The sequence below is a fragment of the Loxodonta africana genome, chromosome 5 (assembly GCF_030014295.1).
Source record: "Loxodonta africana isolate mLoxAfr1 chromosome 5, mLoxAfr1.hap2, whole genome shotgun sequence".
Classification (NCBI taxonomy): Eukaryota; Metazoa; Chordata; class Mammalia; order Proboscidea; family Elephantidae; genus Loxodonta; species Loxodonta africana.
The window spans coordinates 78192610-78212845 of NC_087346.1; the positions used below are offsets into that span (position 1 = coordinate 78192610).

The following is a 20236-nucleotide window of genomic DNA, read 5'->3' on the forward strand; positions in this document are numbered from 1 at the left end:
CCCTGGTGGCACAGTGGTTAAGAGCTTGGCTGCTAACCAAAATGTCAGCACTTTGAATCCACCAGCTCTTGGTTGAAAACCATCTGGGCAGCTCTACTCTGTCCTATAGGGTCGCTGTGAATGGCTGCCAGCGGGTTTTCATCTATAAATGCGAATCATGTTAACTACATCCAGTCCTTGTTTCTTCCTCGGCCCCTTTTTGGGGTGTGTGGTTGCTTCAAAATGCACACCCTTCTGCTTGGATATTGCCATGGGACAGCCTCTTACAGACAAATTTATTAACAAAAATAGCAACCCTTTGTTAGGTCCTACTACCAGGTGATTCCCTGGATTGTGTAAAAGGTTAAGTGGTGGCCTACTGGCCCAAAAGTTGGGGGATTGAACCTACCCAGAAGTGCTGTGGAAGACAGACCTTGCTATCTGCTTCCAAAAGGTCACAGCCTTGAAAACCTATGAAACAGTTCTAATCTGTACTCATGGGGTCGCCCTGAGTTAGAATCAACTCATCACCAACTAACAAGCTACCAGGTGGTTTATGTATTTAATTTGCTCCTCATAAAAACCTGTGAGCTAAGAATTACAGGCATTGCTTTCTAAGTTCACGTCTCTGCTGACGGATGGTTTTACCCACCTGCTGATGATCTTCACGTTCGTATCTGCAATCCTGGCTTTTCAACTCCACACTCCCCTATTCAACTGCTGAGGCCAAACTGGTAAATTTGCCTTGGGATAATTCCAAAATGGCTCCCTCTGGTAGAACAAATCATTAAAATTGTCCCACTGCTCTGAGCAGAGGACAGCCACTGACAGTAAGGTTCAACCATCTGAGTTACCCGAGCACTGGTTGGAATCAGTTCCTGTGTGCGTCTTGGTGCCGGTCACAACCCCTCCAATCATAAGGGAGGTGAGACAACTACCTATTCAGCATCTCCTCCTGGGTGACTAATACCAAACACCAAATCATTTGCCCTCTAGTCAACTCCAACTCATGGCGGCCCCATGTGTGCCAAGGTAGAACTGTGTGAGCCATAGGGTTTTCAGTGGTTGATTTTTGGAAGTAGAGCACTGGGCCTTTCTTCCAAGGCCCTGTGAGTAGACTCAAATCTGCAAACTTTCAATTGAGCAGCCAAGAGTGTTGACCATTTGCACCACCCAGGGACTCCAAGGAAAGCAAGGGAGGTAGGAAATAGCCACCAAGAGAAGAGGACACCAATAGAGAGCCCTATCCCTCATTGAATCATATTGATTCTTTAGTCACAGGCCTCTTGTATTGCTCCCTTACCAGTCATTCCCAGTACCCTCACCTCATTCAGATCCCACCTACCTCTGTCCAGAAAACTACAGTTGCTTTCTAGTTATCTCTGTACCTCCAGGCCCTCTGGGCTCCGATTCACTCCGACAACCATTACTAATTTAATCCTCTTAAAATACAGTCCTGAGCATTGCATTTCCTCTGCTACCAGATTAAATTCAACCCCATCTCAGCCTCCAGATCTCCTGTAACACAGCCCAAACACCTTTCCAGGCCTTTCACCATTTATCTGCACTTCAGCCAAACCCGACTCTTTACCCACTGTTCACAACATTTCCAAAAAGCCACTCCTTTCCATTAAACTTTTCACCAGCCCTGAGTCCCACTCCTTGCCCTCTATCCCTTACATTGATACGATTATTCTTTTCTTTGAACTCTGAATACATATTGTATTTGCCCAACTTTCTTTGGGCAAAAGATGAAGTTTGTTCTTTTTGTAGTTTATTTTAACCCTACATGAGATCATAAATTCCTTGAGGGCCACAGCTTGTTTATTCTTTGTATTCCATGTAATGCCAATCCTGTCATCTCATAGTTTTATTTATTTATTTTACTATCTTTGTTTATTGGATACCTAATATATTATCTTTTTTGGGTTAATATATTATCTAGTACTAGGCTAAATGCTCTATCAGGATTATCTCTTGTAAGACCCTGAGAGAAGTTAAGTAACTTGCCCAAGGTCATGTAGATAATATGGGACAGAACTGGGATTTGAACCAAGTATTCTAACCCAAGACCCATGCTCTGAACCTCTAGCTGCGCTGAATTCTAATGGCTGTTAAGCCATATCCAAATTTCAGAGCATACATTTTAGAGAGGAATGTGCAAATTTTGATGTGTGACACCAGGGAACTCTGCGGATAGTATTTCAACACTTAGGTGAATTCAGACTTGCTCTTGGTTTATAATACCTCCCACTACAACTGCACAGGTGTAGAGATGGGAGGGCAGAGGAGGGATGCTTGCCCCCGGGATGCAAGTCCAAGGGGACACCAGAAGAGGCACGGAATGGCATTCCAAGAGATCACAAATATGAAAGGTGCCTGACTGAGGCAGCCGGACAAGTGGGGGTAAGGTGTTTCTGCTGACATGGGTCTATTATTCATCTTGAAATTTGGGGAGATTGCCCCTGTGTACTTGTTACCCTCACTAGGCCCCTGACTATAAGCCCTCAGCTCCTTAGAAGATATGCTCATCACCACCAGCACCTGTCCACTGCTGTCAAACCTCTGGCTCCACTACTCCACGTAACATTAGCCACAAATAAAACCTTTCTGCAAAGCCATCACATGGGTAGCTGCCCAGCTTCGGATTTCACAGAGACATTTCCTAACTGCAACTGTTTGCAAACATCTGACTCATCTTAGCTCCAGAATAGATTCAAGGCTGAGATCGCTTATGCTAAATGATGAAATCTTTTGAAAAGTAAAACCTATGTTGGGAAAACTAGCATAGCATATGGAGAAAAATAAAGCTAGATTACTACTTTATGCCATATAAAACAACAAACTCCAGATGGAATAAAGTCATAAATGTAAATGGTAAAACTATGAACTAATAAAACAAAATCCAGGAGATATCATTGCGATATTGCATGAACCAGAAGACAAAAAAAAAAAATTGACGTCATCAAAAAATAAGGCTATCTGATCAGTGAAGAAAGCCATAAAATTAGCAGATAGACCCAGACTGGGAGAAGACTTTTTTGCATTGTCTAAAACTGGCAAGAGACTAATACCTAGATATACAACGAACTTACAAATTCACTAACCCATGCCGTCGAGTCGATTCCAACTCATAGTGGCCCTATAGGACAGAGTAGAACCGCTCCATAGAGTTTCCAAGGACAAATTCACTAGAACTTACAAATTCATCATTCGATGAAGACAAGACATCGAATATATATATGGACAAGGAATAGTCTTTCCCCAATGCCTAGAACAATGCCCAGCACACAACAAAACACCTGTTGCCATGGAGCCCATCCCAACTCATGGTGACCCCATAGGACAGAGGAGAACTGCCCCGGAGAGTTTCCAAGGAACTCCTGATAGATTCGAACTGCCAACCTTTTGGTTAGCAGCTGTAGCACTTAACTACTATGCTACCAGGGATTCTTGCATTATAACAGGCACTCACAATAATTTTTGGTTGAGTAAATGAACGGCTAGGAAATTGCTGAAGAAATGCTCAAACTCATTGGTAATCAGATAAATTCAAATTAAAACAACGCAGTTACACCATTTTACATCCATCAGAAAGGCAAATATAGAAAGAAGATGTGACACTGCTGGTGGGAGAGAAAACAGACAATTTGCAGTACCTGGAAGGATATTATGAAATTAATTATGCAGGAATTTCATTCCTGAACATATACAGACCAGAGAAAAATTTGCACAGACTGTACGGGAACATGCAGTGTTATTCAGGGCAAAGGCAAGTTTGAGGTGACTGAGCTGCCCATCATGGGGACATAGCTAAGTAAAAAGTGGTGGATGCCTATGAAATCCTATATAATAGTTAGAACAATGAACTAGATTTACATACAGCAACTTGATTATATCTTCTATACATAATGCTGACTAAAAAGGTAAGAAACAATAAGATTTATAGTACAACTTACCATACATAAATTGATATACAAGCACCCTCAAAATAACACTATCAGGTTTCAAAGACACATGCATATTCATAGGCAATTATTAAACACATTAGCATTTCTTTGGCAGGCACAGGGATAGGAGGGAGAGTTAAAAAAAAAAAAAAAAGGAGAAATGAATAATCAGAGAAGGGCCTGACAAGATTAGCAAGGATAACGGGCTACGAACCAGGGCTTCTCAAACTAAAATGTGCAGACAAAGCATTGGAAATACTGCTAAAATGCAGATTCCAATTTGGTAGGTCTAGAAGAGAGGTCTGGGATTCTGCTTTTCTAACAAACTGCCATTTGATACTGGTCTGTGGGCCTCACTTGAAGTAACAAGGAGTCTATGGAGTAGGTTTTACTCAAATCTTGCAAGTTTAAAAAGGGAGGGAGAACTTGAGGGAGGAAGGGAGAAATGGAATCATTCAGGGTTGTGTCAGGGAAGCATCCAGGGCAGAAGCAGTGGGTTTAACACACAAAGGGAAAGAGTCAGTAGGCACCATCCATCAAGCTCTCTCTGCTTCTTCAAGTCAGTCATGCCAAGCCTTGACAGGCACGCCAACTCTCCACCTCCTGACTGGAACGCAGATGTGATGAATTGAGCTCAAGCAGCCATCTGGGACCGAAAGGTGGAAGCCTCATACTAAGGATGGCAGAGCAGCCATATAGAAGATTCTGGGTTCCTGACAATTTTATGAAGTTGCCCAATCCACCCTAGACTGATTACTTCTGCATTTCTTTTATATAAAAAGAAATATACTTTGATCTTGTTTTACCCGTTGATTTTTTTAGGTTTTCTGTTACTTTCAGAACAACCTAAACCTAACTGATTAGAAACATAGAAAGATGTTCAATACATTGTTTAGTTAAAAAGAAAATCATTAACCAAACAGTGGGCATGATTTCATTCTTGTTAAAATGACAAATATCACTAGAGTATAGCGGATATTTGTCATTTGTTTGTTTGGTTGCCCAATATCTGAACCCTCTTCCAGTGTTTAGAGATCTCTCAACTTATAAAGCAGAGCTTGCCTCCCACCAGTGAAGCTAAAATGCCAGATACTTGATTTCTTAGCTTCCTTTGCAGTTATGCTGCTGACACACGACCTAGGCTGCACCAGTCAGAGGGACCTGCCTCAAACACTGAATCAGATGCTGAGACAATGCAATAAGGGACACTTTGGGATTTTCTAAAAGAATTTCATCTCTTGCAGCTGTTGGATAGAGAGAGAGGGAGGGAGGGAAAAAAATGAACCTTCAGCATGCTGAATTATTATAGTATTATCTGAATTCACAGCTTTGCCTATATGAAGTTAGAGCATTGATGGGGAGACTGAGTCTCTGAATGGGACTGGAATGGGGATATATCAGAAGATTCAAATACTCCCAACCCTATTAAAAAAAAAAAAAAAACAAACACTGCTCAGATCTCCTGCAGCAGGGAGCATGATGGACTAATGGACCCAGCTGCCCTCTGGATCCATCACCCTCACACTAAGGCCGTGCTTCCCATGGGCTGCTCCCAGTCAATGATTGGGCACGACAGACGTACCAAGACAGGTCCATTCTGGTCAGATATGAGACGACTACAGCGGGCAACTTCGGCTTGAGGACTCCCCACTGGCCTAGCTGAACCTTTATGTGAACTGTCCAGCAGTCTGAAACTACTTTTTATTATTATCTATGCTCTTAAGTTTATTTATGTCTGTTATATCTGTATGAGGAGCCCTGGCATTACAGTGGTTCAGCACCTGGCTGCTAACCAAATGATGGGTGATTTAAACCCACCAGCTGCTCCGAGAAAGAAAAATGTAGCAGTCTGCTTCTTAAAGGTTGCAGCCTTAGCAACCCTGTAGTACAGTTCTACCCCGTCCTATAGGGTCACTACAAGTTGGAGTCGACTCGACAGCAATGGGTTTTATATCTGTACGGTGGAAATGCTACATAATGACGTGCTACCTGCACTTCTCTTTGGATTTTGGAGGCCAGATTTAGATGTGCTGTTTCAGGTCATTCCTTTAGTCATCGGAGAGATTGCCAGCTTTGGATGCACCCTGAAGCGAGGAGGCTTTCTCACTGGTCTAGGAAGCTCTGCCTTCTGATCCAGTGGATCCAGTGTGCTAGAAGCACCTGTGGCTGTCAGGGCTGCTGGCTGGAGCTCTGGCATGCCTAGAAAGGAAGGAGGGTCAGAGCACAGGCCCTGAGGGCTCTGCAGCCAAGCCATGAACTCTATGGCATAACACTTCTCCTTTTGAGAAACAGATCCTGATTGGTTGCTAGGCACTAGTAAATACAGCAGCCTAAGCATGAGTCATTAGGTAACTATGAGACTGATCTCCATCATAAACTGAAGGTTATCTGATCCACCAAGGCAAAAAGTCAAGTAATAAAAATAGCTAACATTCAGTGTGCAGGCACAGTGTGCCAGGCTCTGTTCTAAGCACTTTACTTGTGATATTTCCTTTAATCCTCACCACAATCCTTGGAGGTAGTACTGTTACAATTGCTATGATCCCTATTTAGATAAAAAAATTGAAGCAAAGAGGGATAAGCAATTTGCTTACAGTCACATAGCTAATAAGTGGCAGAGCTTGACTTGAGTCCAGGTCCACGTTTAATTATCAAATTATATCATCTCTAATGATCAAGTAGAAGCTTTCTATGGTGGATTGGGCCTGAGCAGAAACTGAAGAGAAAATAATTGCATTGAGGTATCTACTCCTATTTCTTCCTCAACCTACACTTCTGACCTGATGGGGAGTTCTCTAGGTCCAGATGACTAAAGCCTTACAGGTGGCCTGCCCAGTATGTTGGCACCAGCCATGTGGAGTGCTGCAACATAAGCAAGGGATAAAGAATGATCCTTGAAAAACAACAGACAAGGAGAATTTCCCAGTAGGTAGAATTTTAAGCAATTTATCCTGTTGACCAGAGAAGAAATAGCCTGGAGTGCTGATATCACCAATTAATGAGCAGTAGCTGATAATTTATCCAGTCAGCCAGAGACTTGGAAGGACCAGAAATGCAGGGATAGTGACAAAGATGTTTGGGAAAAGAGGCAGATAGTGGATCTCTCAGAATGGATTCAGAGTGGGAGAATATTTGGTCCTTTGTGATGTACTCTGAAATGCCTCCATTGTGGAGGCGCTCTCAATAATCCAGCAAAGAGGTTAGCTTACCCTTTGAATATCAGTCCACTTCTTTCCCCAGGCACTCCAGTGTTGCCCAGCGAGCTCATGAACAAAGTGGGCATTGTGGCAGAAACACAGGCTATACATGGGTTCAGCACCTTGGATTTCCCCTCACCAAGGCTGATCTGGCTACTATTTCTGTTGAATTATTTCATTGTCCAGCAATTGAAACCAAACCTGAGCTCCTGCTATGAATTAGGCTTGAATGTTCAAAGCCACAAAACCAGGAACAATGTGGCCAGGAAAAAAGTGGATTCTTTCCAGACCACCACTGCCGACAGCACCTGCTGCTCAGCACCTGAATGCCAGAATCCTGCCCCAGCTGTCCTGGTAGAGCTGGATGCCTCCTTCACTGGTTTGCAAAAGGAACAGCTCTCCCTTTGGCGCTCCCTGGGATTTGAGAATCTCATATGGTCACGTTTGATGAGTTGAAACATCAAGAAAGTCTGGAAAAGGTGGCTTTAGTTTTCTAGCCTCTGTAAGAGGAAGGCAAGCTAGAAAGGGTTCAGAATGGGTATTGAGTGAATTAATTCATACAATGTCACAGACCTCTTCCTTCTTTGAGAAAAAGGCAGTAATTTATCTTCATTGGAATATTAACTTACTCTAAATTTGGATTTGCTTTCTCTGCTTATCAAATTTCTGCCCACACCAACATTCATGAACTTACTGAATGGTTATTCACCAACATGGGATTCCACCCAATGCTGGTTCTCACTAAGAAACTCATTTTACAGCAAATATGACAAAGCAATCAGCTGACACTATGGAGTTCACTACTTCTCTCATGCCAAATTATTTGACCTCATAGTCTAAAAAGATTCATTTACTGTACCAACTGGGAGACAAAACCTTTGAAGTATGGGCTCTGTCCTTCAAGATGCAGTATTTACACTGCACCAGCAACCAGTATATGGTGCTCATTCTCCCACACTCAGAATACATGGGTTTGAGAATGAAGGGGTGGCACTGGGTGGAGCATTTGCAAAGTTTTTGCTTCTTAGCTCTGTGACTGGGCTTTGGTAATTCAAAAGTTGGGTTTCCAAGGCAGAAGGCTTCCACCAGTAGAAAATAATAATACCAAACCCAAAACCAAACCTGTTGTCCTCAAGTCAATTCCAAATCATAGCGACCCTACAGGATGGAGTAGAACAGCCTCCATAGGGTTTCCAAGGAGCAGCTGGTGGATTTGAGCTGCTGACCTTTGGGTTAGCAGCCAAGCACTTAACCATTCTGCCACCAAAGCTCCAACAGAAAATAATAATAGTTCTACTGAATTTAAAGCTGAGACTGCCATATAGCCATTTTGGACTCCTCATGTTGTTATTAGGTGCCGTTGAGTTGGTTCTGACTCCTAGCAACACTGTGTACCACAGAACAAAACACTGCCTGGTCCTGCGCCATCCTTACAATAATTGCTATGCTTGAGTTCATCGTTGCAGCCACTGTGTCAATCCATCTTGTTGAGGGTCTTCTTCTTTTCCGCTGACCCTGTAGTTTATCAAGCATGATGTCCTTCTCCAGGGACTGATCCCTCCTGACAACGTGTCCAAAGTATGTAAGACGCAGTCTCGCCATCCTTGCTTCTAAGAAGTATTCTGGTTTTACTTCTTCCAAGGTAGATTTGTTTGTTCTTTTGGCAGTCCACGGTATATTCAATATTCTTCACCAACACTACAATTCAAAGGTGTCAATTCCTCTTCAGTCTTCCTTATTCATTGTCCACCTTTCATATGACGCAATTGAAAATACCATGACTTGGGTCAGGCGCACCTTAATCTTCACGGTGACATCTTTGCTTTTTAACACTTTAAAGAGGTCCTTTGCAGCAGATTTGCCCAATGTAATGTGTCTTTTGATTTCTTGACTACTGCTTCCATGGGTGTTGATTGTGGATCCAAGTAAAATGAAATCCTTGACAACTTCAATCTTTTCTCCATTTATCATGTTGTGGTTTATTGGTCCAGTTGTGAGGATTTTTGTTTTATGTTGAGGTGTAATCATACTGAAGGCTGTGGTCTTTGATCTTCATCAGTAAGTGCTTCAAGTCCTCCTCACTTTCAGCAAGCAAGGTTGTGTCATCTGCGTAACGCAGGTTGTTAATGAGTCTTCCTCCAATCCTGATGCCTCGTTCTTCTTCATATAGTCCAGTTTCTCGGATTATTTGCCCAGCATACAGATTGAATAAGTATGGTGAAAGGATACAACCCTGACGCACACCTTTCCTGACTTTAAACCAATCAGTATCCCCTTGTTCTGTCCGAACAACTGCCTCTTGATCTACGTACAGGTTCCTCATGAGCACAATTAAGTGTTCTAAAATTCCCATTCTTTGCAGTGTTATCCATAATTTGTTATTATCTACATAGTCAAATGCCCTAGCACAGTCAAAAAAACACAGGTAAACATCCTTCTGGTATTCTCTGCTTTCACTCAGTATCCACCTGACATCAGCAATGATATCCCTGGTCCCACATCCTCTTCTGAATCTGGCCTGAATTTCTGGCAGTTCCCTGTTTATATACTGCTGTAGCCATTTCTGAATGATCTTCAGCAAAATTTTGCTTGTGTATGATACTGTTCAATAATTTCCTCATTCTGTTTGATCACCTTTCTTGGGAATAAGCATAAATATGGATCTCTTCCAGTCAGTTGGCCAGGTAGCTGTCTTACAAATCTTGGCATAGAGGAGTGAGCACTTCCAGCACTGCATCTGTCTGTTCAAACATCTCAATTGATATTCTGTCAGTTCCTGGAGACTTGTTTTTTGCCAATGACCTCAGTGCAGCTTGGACTTCTTCCTTCACTACCAACGGTTCCTGATCATACACTACCTCTTGAAATGGTTGAACATTGACTAATTCTTTTTAGTATAATGACTCTGTATATTCCTTCCACCTTCTTTTGATGCTTCCTGCGTCGTTTAATCGTTTAGTATTTTCCCCATAGAACCCTTTACTGTTGCAACTCGAGGCTTGAATTTTTTCTTCAGTTCTTTCAGTTTGAGAAATGCCTACCGTGTTCTTCCCTTTTGGTTTTCTATCTCCAGCTCTTGCACATATCATTATAATACTTTACTTTGTCTTCTGAAGCTGCCCTTTGAAATCTTCTGTTCAGTTCTTTTACTTCATCATTTCTTCCTTTTGCTTTAGCTATTTGACATTCGAGAGCAAGTTTCAGAGTCTCCTCTGACATCCATCTTGGTCTTTTCTTTCTTTCCTGTCTTTTCAATGACCTCTTGCTTTCTTCATGTATGATGTCCCTGATGTCATTCCACAGCTCATCTGGTCTTCAGTCATTAGTGTTCAATGCATCAAATCTATTCTTGAGATGGTCTCTAAATTCAGCTGGGATATATTCAAGGTCATATTTTGGCTCTCATGGACTTGCTCTGATTTTCTTCAGTTTCAACTTGAACTTGCATATGAGCAATTGATGGTCTGTTCCACAGTCATTCCCCGGCCTTGTTGTGACTGATGATATTGAGCTTTTCCATCATCTCTTTTCACAGATATAGTCAATTTGATTCCTGTGTATTCCATCTGGTGAGGTCCACGTGTATAGTCACAATTTAAGTTGGTGAAAAAAGGTATTTGCTATGAAGGAGTCATTGGTCTTCCAAATTCTATCATTCAGTCTCCAGCATTATTTCTATTACCTTATTTCTAATTATAAAAAGAAAGTTGTAGTGTCAGTGAGTTGATGAATCATTACTAACAAGTGAAAATAAAGAGTCATGGAGGGGTATTCTGGAAACCAGGGAATCCCCTGAAGTTCCACTAGTATTGCCACGTCTAAAGGTAAAAATGTCCTGCATAGTCAAGACCACCGAAGCCCAGGCCCTTTGTAAGAATAAAGGTTTGAGTCACTCTATTGAGTAAATAATTCCCACCATTAAAAAAAAAAACCCAAATCCCTTGCCGTTGAGTCGATTCTGACTCGTAGTGACCCTATAGGACAGAGTAGAACTGCCCCATAGGGTTTCCAAGGAGTGCCTGGAGGAATTGAACTGCTGACCTTTTGGTTAGGAGCCGTAGCTCTTAAGTAGTACACCACCAGGGTTTCCATATCTATATATAGATATAAAATATTTTTAAAAAGATCTCTCTTCTTTCCTTGTCTCTTCTCCCACTAATGGTATGTTACTGTTGATCAAATTTGCAATGCAGTCAGTCTAGATTACTGGTTATTGAAACAGATCATGACAGACCCAGAGCATGAAATGCATCACCTAGAGATCTTGAAGATAGATGCAGTAACTGATAAAAATTTGGACTGACTCCTTTTGATTTTGATTAGATGATCATAATTTCTTCTGTAGGAGTGACGGTTACATTAATCATAGGAAGATTTTCTGTTTGTTTTGGTTTTGTTTCTCAAGGGTTTTTTGTGTGTAAAGAAAGGTGTACATTGATATTGCATTCAAGGGGCTACTCATCACTATCCCAAGGCATACCTGGACTCCCTGTCCTATGAGGCACCTGGCCTCCCTATTCTATAAGGCAGAACTCCCTCCCACTGTAGAGACTGAAAATACCATATACTCATTTTCTCTGCTTCCCTCTCATCTGGCATGAACTTGAGTTCCACCAGTTAAACAGGTTGACTGAAATTCTGAAATGGAGTGGACAGAATCCATACTAGTGACTAGTGGTGAGGGGGAGGGGAAGGGTGGCAGTGGTGTTGCATCCACTTGCAGAGGCAACAATGGTAATGGTTCTGGTTGTGGCGGCCAGCATCCAGTGTTGGTGGTGACTTCCATGCTGGCTACTGTATTTGTGCCCAGTGCAACAATAATGATGGCTTCACCGGATCAGCTTTGAAGCATAAATTTCCTGATCGTGTAGCCTCCAAATCAGGTTCCCTGTCCATCAAGATATTCTTTGGAACCCAATATTCTTTTAATAAATTCTGTTGTGATTAAACTATCAATTGTGCATTTCAGTGTCCTTGACTGATACAATATGTATACACAGAGAAAGATCTGGAAGGATACATTCCAATGAGTGGTTATTGCTGACTGTATAGGAATTATTGGTGTGTTTTTGTTATGTTCTTCTTTTTCTAATTTTCTTAACGTGAGCATTAACATTTCTATAATAAAAATACTTTTTAAGAAATACATTAAAAATATATGTTATCTTGAGTTTCCATTAAACTTTATCATCATATGTTACAGGTACAAATTTATTATCAAGACTAACATGCCTAAAAAAGGAGAGAAAACCTCAATAAACTTAATTCAGAATGAAAGAAAATAATACTGTAATAATAGAGGAGAAGAGGTATTCATTTAAAACCAAGGTAAATAATAGTCTGGAAAAATGCAATAGAATAATGCTACTTCTATTTACAGTTTATTTATTTTTATAAATAATTGATATAACTATGTTATATTCCTAGTGCTACAAAAATATGAGATCATGTGTGAATATTGGCATCATAGTTGATAAAATATATGAAATATTAGTTAACAGAAGAAGGATATTGACAAATGTTTACAAGCATTAGGTGTTAAATTTATGGATGCTGCTTTGTCAAAGCAGTATAGCCATGGTAAGGTAGTCATCAAAAATTCTGCTCAATGTTTAAATGGGAAGAGAAGTAGTCAAGTATGTAGTAAATAAAAAAACTGTCTAACCATCTTTCCAAGATTCTTTTATGCTTCAGTTAGTTTTTGTAGATTGCTTTATAGGAGTCTTATTACACTCACATTTACATTCTTTCCTGATAGACATCTTCTCAAGGAACTAAAAAAAGATGAGAAAACTTTCATTAGGTTAGCAAACAAAAATTGTACAGTCCTCTCCACCACCACCAATACCACACCCAAATTCACAATCTCACACTCTGACATACGGCCATAAAAAAACCAAAAAACCAAACCCACTGCCGTCGAGTCGATTCCGACTCATAGTGACCCTATAGGGCAGAGTAGAACTGCCCCATAGGGTTTCCAAGGATATGCTACGCAAAATCACATGTTGATAATTTGACGGTCTTTGAAAGGTAGTTGAACAACATCACAAATGCCCAGAAACAATTCACACTTGTTTCTAAGCCTCTGTCCAAGCCTGGTCCATCCCAGCTCAACATAGCCTTGGATTGCTCATCCCTCCTGCTGAAGGCCTGGGACCGATCTGTGTAGTGGGGGGAATGAAGCAATGGGTAACACATGAAGGTAGATAATGTATAGATACTGGAATGTATATATAAGTATGTATGCTTATGTAACAAATGTGAACATATGTATACACATAGTGTGCAGTACGTTATGAGAGAAAAAGAAAATGAATGTTCACACATATATTTAAATAAATAATGTACTACAGCACACACATACACACGTATCACATTTACTATAACAGATGCCCTCCCCTCTTTTAGTTGATATCTCATTGATAAGGTAGAAGTTACAGGGTGTAAGAACGAAGGGTCAGAATATTCCAGGGTCTTGGGTTACTAGTGATCTTAGAGGACTCAGGTGCAGGCAGGGTATCATCTCTCTTTAGTTAATGCAGATGAAAAGAATATTGCCAGTGTGTCAGGCATGCTTCTTTTTGCCCAAAATTGAACGAAATGTTCATCAACAGAATGGATTAAGTTTATTTTGCTACTAAAAATATTAATATAAAAATATGAGTATTATAACAACCAAGAGCAAATAAGGGATGGATATATATATACATATATTTATATGCATGTACATATATATCACATAATTACATTTATATTAAGTATATTTATGTATATTATATATAATTATATAAACAAGTCATGTAATCATATAAACAAGTCATATAAACACACTGCATAAGCATATTTTTATATACTATACCTATATATAATTTTTTTTATACATATATAGTCACTATGAGTCGGAATCGATTCTAATGGCTATAGGTTTATACATGTAAATATACTTATGTGAATCTTATATACAGATTAGGCTGTTATTATAAGTGTATTAAAAAAGTCTAACAAGTCTATCCTCCTGTTCTATAATGCAATCTTCTAACCCTGTCTGTACCTCAAACTCTAGACTTGCAGACTGTCTAGTTTAATTTTGAACTTGGTCGGTATTTCATTTTGCCACTAAGTATAAGCTATGGTTAGTTCTATTACCCTTGGAAAACGAGAAACCTGATCTATCCGTTGCAGTTTTTCATTGGCTGCCTATCTTGGCTATACTGCCCCCTATAGATCCTAAGGGATGTGCACACAGAGGGCAGGGGGCAAATGCCTAAGCTATTATTAGCTGTGACTCAGGTCCTAGATGCCTATCTGGTTTCCTGCTGTGGTGACAGGGCTGGTCCAGGTATACAACTCTGGGCTGCAGACCCTCCTGCTAACTGGTCCACTTGCCAGCCTCTGACCCCACCCTGTTGTGTGTTGGGGCCAGCTTTACAAGTCAGGGGAGGGGAAACCAGACAGGGGGAAAAGAAAAGGTAGAAGAGAGAGAAGACACTGGCAGGCCCCACAGGAAGCAAACTTTTGCCCAAGTCTGTGTTCTCTTATGCCATGGTCTGCTTATAGTATGACAGACAAAACTGCAAATCCCAATTCCATTTTGCCCTGACCCAAATCACAGCTTTGTCCTTAGACATGGAGGTAAAGGAGACTTAGAGTCTCCCTTGAGAATTTAGTATTTTAGTAGCGGAATCTGCAAGGTACACATCCTGTACACAAACCCCTTCACTTTGGTCCCATTAAGGCCAAACCCAAGTGGGTCAAACATCAGCAGGGAGACAGCACCTCTGACAATAGCAGAAACAAACAGGCAGATTAAAAAGGCAAATCCCATGCCCCAGAGGGGCCCTTGTTTGGAAGAAAGTTCACCTTTTTGTCCAGGGGTCTGAATTGTGTATAATTTTAAGAGAAGTGTTCTGATTTCGTCAGGGTTCTGACCCCTTCCCATGAACAACAGTGAGCTATAAAGACCCTCCAGCAGGTCTCTCCAAAATGATTCTTTACTCACACTTGGCATCCTGTAGCCCCTGCTTAGAATGAAATCCTTAAAGGCAACCGTTCCATGAAGCTCTTCAAATAAGTCTTCCTAAAAGAGTGTCCACATTTCAAAAAACATGTCAGCTGTCAGGAGCTTGTTTTCATGCTTGCCCTAATTAAAAGCATTTGTCTCTTTATAAAGTACCTCATTTTTAAACCCGACATCCTAGGTCAATAACTGTCTAATTGTTTAAATTTATTGTTTATCCTTAACAAAAGGATAAGTAAAAAGGTAGGAGAAGGAGGCAAAGCTGAACGCTACTTCTTTTTCATTAGCTGAATGTAACTATTTTGGCAAGGATCTTTTGAAAATTTAATCATTAAGATGAAATATTTTTTGTAAATTTTTTTGTCTTTAAAAATATATCTTTCAAAATATTTTTATAAAGAGAACTTCTAGACATCTTAAGGCAAAACAGTTTTGTCTGGATGGTTTCACTGGGGAATTCTACCAAACATTTAGAGAAGGATCGATACCAATAGTGTTTACACTCTTCCAAAAGACAGAGAAGGAAGGAATACTCCCTGACTCATTCTATGAAGCACACATAACCCTGATACCAAAACCAGACAAAGACACCACAGGAAAAGAAAACTACAGGCCAATATCTGTTATGAATATAGATGCCAAAATTCTCAACAAAATACTAGCAAACAGAATCCAACAGCATATTAAAAGAGTCATACATCATGACCAAGTGGGATTTATTCCAGGAATGCAGGGATGGTTCAACATTAGAAAATCAATCAACGTAATACATCATATCAATAAAACAAAGGAAAAGAAGCACATGATCATCTCTACGGATCCAGAAAAGGGATACGATAAAATTCAACACCATTTCTTAATGAAAACCATAAAGAAGATTGGAATAGAAAAGAAATTCATCAATATGATCCAGGGCATATATGACAAGCCAACAGCTGACATTATACTTAATGGAGAAAGACTGAGAGCTTTCCCTTTCCCCTTGAAATCGGGAAAAAGACAAGGGTGCCTGCTCTCACCTCTTCTATTCAACATTGTATTAGAAGTCCTAGCCAGAGCAATAAGAGAAGAAAAAGAAATGAAAGCTATCCAGATTGGAAAAGAAGTAAAATTATCTCTATTCATGGATGACATGATCCTACATATAGAAAATTACAAAGCCCATAAGAAAACTTCTAGAGCTAATAGAGGAATTTACCAAAGTTGCAAGAGTCAAACAAAAATCAGTTAGGTTTCTATACACCAGCAATGAAAAATCTGAAAGAGAAATTAGTGAAACAATTACATTTACAACAGCATCTAAAAGAATAAAAATACCCCCAAAGCAATCTACAAATACAATGCAATCCCAATCCAAATACCAACAGCATTCTTCAATGAGATGGAAAAACTAATCATTAACTTTATATGGAAAGGAAAGAGGTCCAGATGAGTAAAACACTACTGAAAAAGAACAAAGAGAAAGCCTCGTGCTACTTGACCTCAGAACCTACTATATAGCTACAGTACTGAAAACAGCCTGGTACTCGTACAATGATGGACACACTGACCAATAGAACAGAATCAAAAACCCAGATGTAAATCCATCTACCTATGGCCACCTGATTTTTGACAAAGGCTCAAAGTCCATTCAGTGGGGGAAAAGACAGTTGAACAAATAGTGCTGGCAAGACTGGATGTCCACCTGCAAAAAAATGAAACAGGACCCATACCGCACACCATATACAAAAACTAATTCAAAATGAATCAAAGACCTAAATATAAAACCAAAAACATGAAAGAAAGAGCATGGAAGAAAAAATACGGTCAACACTAGGAACCCTGATATACGGCATAAATAGGATACAAACCATAACTAACAACACACAAACACCAGAAGATAAGCTAGATAAATGGGATCTTCTAAATATTAAACACTTATGCTCATCAAAAGACTTCGCCAAAAGAGTAAAAAGAGCAACTGCAGACTGGGGAAAAAAATTTGGTTATGACATATTTGACAAAGGTCTAACTTCTAAAATCTATAGGAAAATCCAACACCTCTACAACAAAAAGACAAATAATGCAATTAAAAAGTTAGCAAAGGAAGATGGCAAAATTACAAAAGAAAACAGTATTATGTCGATACTATATTACATAGGGAACACTAAACTCTTATTGAAGCAATGTTCCTCAAAACAAAGCAAAACACAAACACAAATATGTCTCTAGGCTTAGTTAAAGCTTTAAAAAATAATGCCTTTGTGTATTTAAATCAGAGTGACTCTTTACTGAGTGCAGTGTTTTTCCTTTTTTCCATGCACATGCTTGTAGAAAATGTTTACAAAAATGGTTGTGTTACACTAATGTGCATCACATATTCACAGTTTATTTTTAAGTGATTTTTTTAATGGGTTATTTACGTTTTCATCTTAGTTATAGTCCACTTTTGGTGATTCATAATCCCTAATCCTGCCAACTATAAATTTGCTAAATAGTAATGCAAATGACAAACTGCATTAAATTTACTGATAATGGAGCTGCAGAGCAGTCTGGTGGCAAGTACGCGCTCAGCCTTTTTGTTTTATACGCAGTGCTAACTTGTCTTCTGTGTATTATGAAAATTATTGTTGTCCCTCTCCTCTTTTTTTTTCCTTAAAGTAAAAATGACTCCTGTTGGATGTAGGAAAAAAAAAATTGGCAAAGGATATGAACAGACACTTCACCAGAGAAGACATTCAGATGACTAACAGACACATGAGGAAATGCTCACGATCACTAGCCATTAAAAAAAAAAAAAAAGATAAACACAAATCAAAACTACAATTAGAGGATACCATCTTACCCCAACATTACTGGCACTAATAAAAAAAAACAGAAAATAAATGTTGGAGAGGTTGTGAGAAGATTGGGGCTCTTATACACTGTTGGTCAGAATGCAAAATGGGACAACCATTTTGGAAAACGATATAGAGCTTCCTTAAAAACCTAGAAATAGAAATACCATAACCAAACCAACCAAACCCGTTGCCGTCGAGTCAATTCCGACTCATAGTGACCCTGTAGGACAGAGCAGAACTGCCCCATTGAGTTTCCAAGGAGCGCCTGGTGGATTTGAACTGCTGACCTCTTGATTAGCAACTGTAGCTCTCACCCACTACGCTACCAGGGTTTCCAGGAATACCATAAAATCCAGCAATTTCACTCCTGGGAATAAATCCTAGAGAAATAAGAGCTGTCACACGAATAGACATATGCACACTCATGTTCATTCCAGCATTATTTACAATAGCAAAAAGATGGAAACAACCTAAATGCCCATCAACAGATGAATGAATAAACAAAGTAGGGTACATACACACAATGAATACTATGCAACAATAGAGAGCAATGATGAGTCTTCGAAACATCTCACAACATGGATGAATCTGGGAGGCATTATGCTGAGTGAAATGAGTCAACCACAAAAGAGTAAATACTGTATGAGACCACTATTATAAAAATGCATGAAAAGCTTTACACACAGAATGAAATAACCTTTGATGGTTACTGGGGTTGGGGTGGGGAGGGAAAAATATTAACTAGAGAGTAGATAAGTGGTAACTTTGGTGAAGGGTAAGTCGCTATACAACACTGGGGAAGCCAGGAAAACTTGACAAAGGCAAAGTCATAGAAGATTCACAGACACCTCCAAGCTCCCTAAGGGACTGAGTTACTGTGCTGAGGGCTGGGGACCGTGATCTCAGGGAACATCTAGCTTAATCGGCATGACATAGTTTATAAAGAAAATATTCTACATCCGACTATGGTGAGCAGCAACTGGGGTCTTAAAAGCCTGTGAGCAGCCACCTAAAATACACCTACCAGTCCCATCCTGGTTGGAACAAAGGAGAATGAAGAAAACCAAAGACACAAGGGAAAGATTAGTCCAAAGACTTTAATGGACCACAACTACTACAACCTCCACCAGACTGAGGCCAGAACAACTAGAAGGTGCCCAGCTACCACCACCAATTACTGACAGGGATCACTATAGAGGGTTTAGGACACAGTGGGAGAAAAATGTAGAACAAAATTAAAATTCACACACACACAAAACAAGATCAGACTTGCTGGTCTGACAGAGACTGGAGAAACCCCAAGAGTACAGTTCCTGGACACCCTTAGAACTCAGTACTGAAGTCACACCTGAGGTTCACCCTTCAGCCAAAGGTTAGACAGATCTGTAGGGCAAACAATAACACCCCTGAGAAACATGCTTCATAGTTCAATCATGTATCTGAGACTAAACAGGCACACCAGCCCAAAAGCAAAGACGAAAAGGCAGGAAGGGACAGGAAAACTACATGAATGGAAACAGGGAACCCAGGGTGGAGAAGGGGAGATCGTTACATCGCAGGGTTGGCAACCAATGTCACAAAATGATTTTTGCATTGTTTAATGAGATATTTATTTGCTCTGTAAACTTTCACCTAAGGCATAATAAAATAAATAAATAAAAGGGCTAGGCAGTGATTAGAAAGGGCCCTGGGGGTACAGTGGTTAAGCACTCGGCTGCTAACTGAAAGTTCAGTGGTTCAAACCCACCAGCCACTCAACAGGATAAAGATATGGTAGTCTGCTTCCATAAAGATTACAGCCTTGGAAACACCATGGGACAGTCTACCCTGTCCTATAGGGTCACTGTAAGTCAGATCGACTTGGGGGCAATGAGTTTGGTTGTTTTTTAGGCAGAGATTGCTACCTAGAAAGAAAAATAAGGCAACAGAAACCAGGCTACTTAGCTAGAAGTGCTGCCCACCTGCACTACAAACAGGGCTCTGGGTTGCATGTAGCTGAAGTCAACACTGCCTAACTTCCACAAAAGGGAATTCTTTGGAAGGTTATTCCCACGTCAGAGACCTGAAAGAAGGTTGGAGAACCAGATCTAGAAAAAATCAGAAGTCAGGGGAGCTCCAGAGGGCAGGCAGCAGGGACCACAGCAAAGGTTTGTGATAGCAACTGTCTGGTGAGCACACCACTGCCAAATAATTAGCCACTCGCCCAAGAGGCAAAATCCTGGGAGACAGCATCTGACTGGCTGAGTTTAGGTCTCATGCCTACCTTCTGTC

At 40.3% G+C, this 20236-nt stretch overlaps 1 protein-coding gene across 1 annotated transcript in view; it reads right to left on the bottom strand.

Annotated features, from left to right (window-relative positions):
* Positions 1 to 12515: 12515 nt before the first annotated feature.
* The window catches only part of FAM47E (family with sequence similarity 47 member E), a 44668-nt gene continuing 36947 nt past the window's right edge, over positions 12516 to 20236 (bottom strand). Inside the window, exons 6-7 of the mRNA XM_023553342.2 lie at positions 15129 to 15206; positions 12516 to 12900 (exon numbers count right to left, since the gene is read on the bottom strand). Of these exons, the coding sequence (XP_023409110.1) occupies positions 12817 to 12900; positions 15129 to 15206 (162 nt within the window). The 3' untranslated portion in view covers positions 12516 to 12816. The remainder of the gene's footprint in view (positions 12901 to 15128; positions 15207 to 20236) is intronic.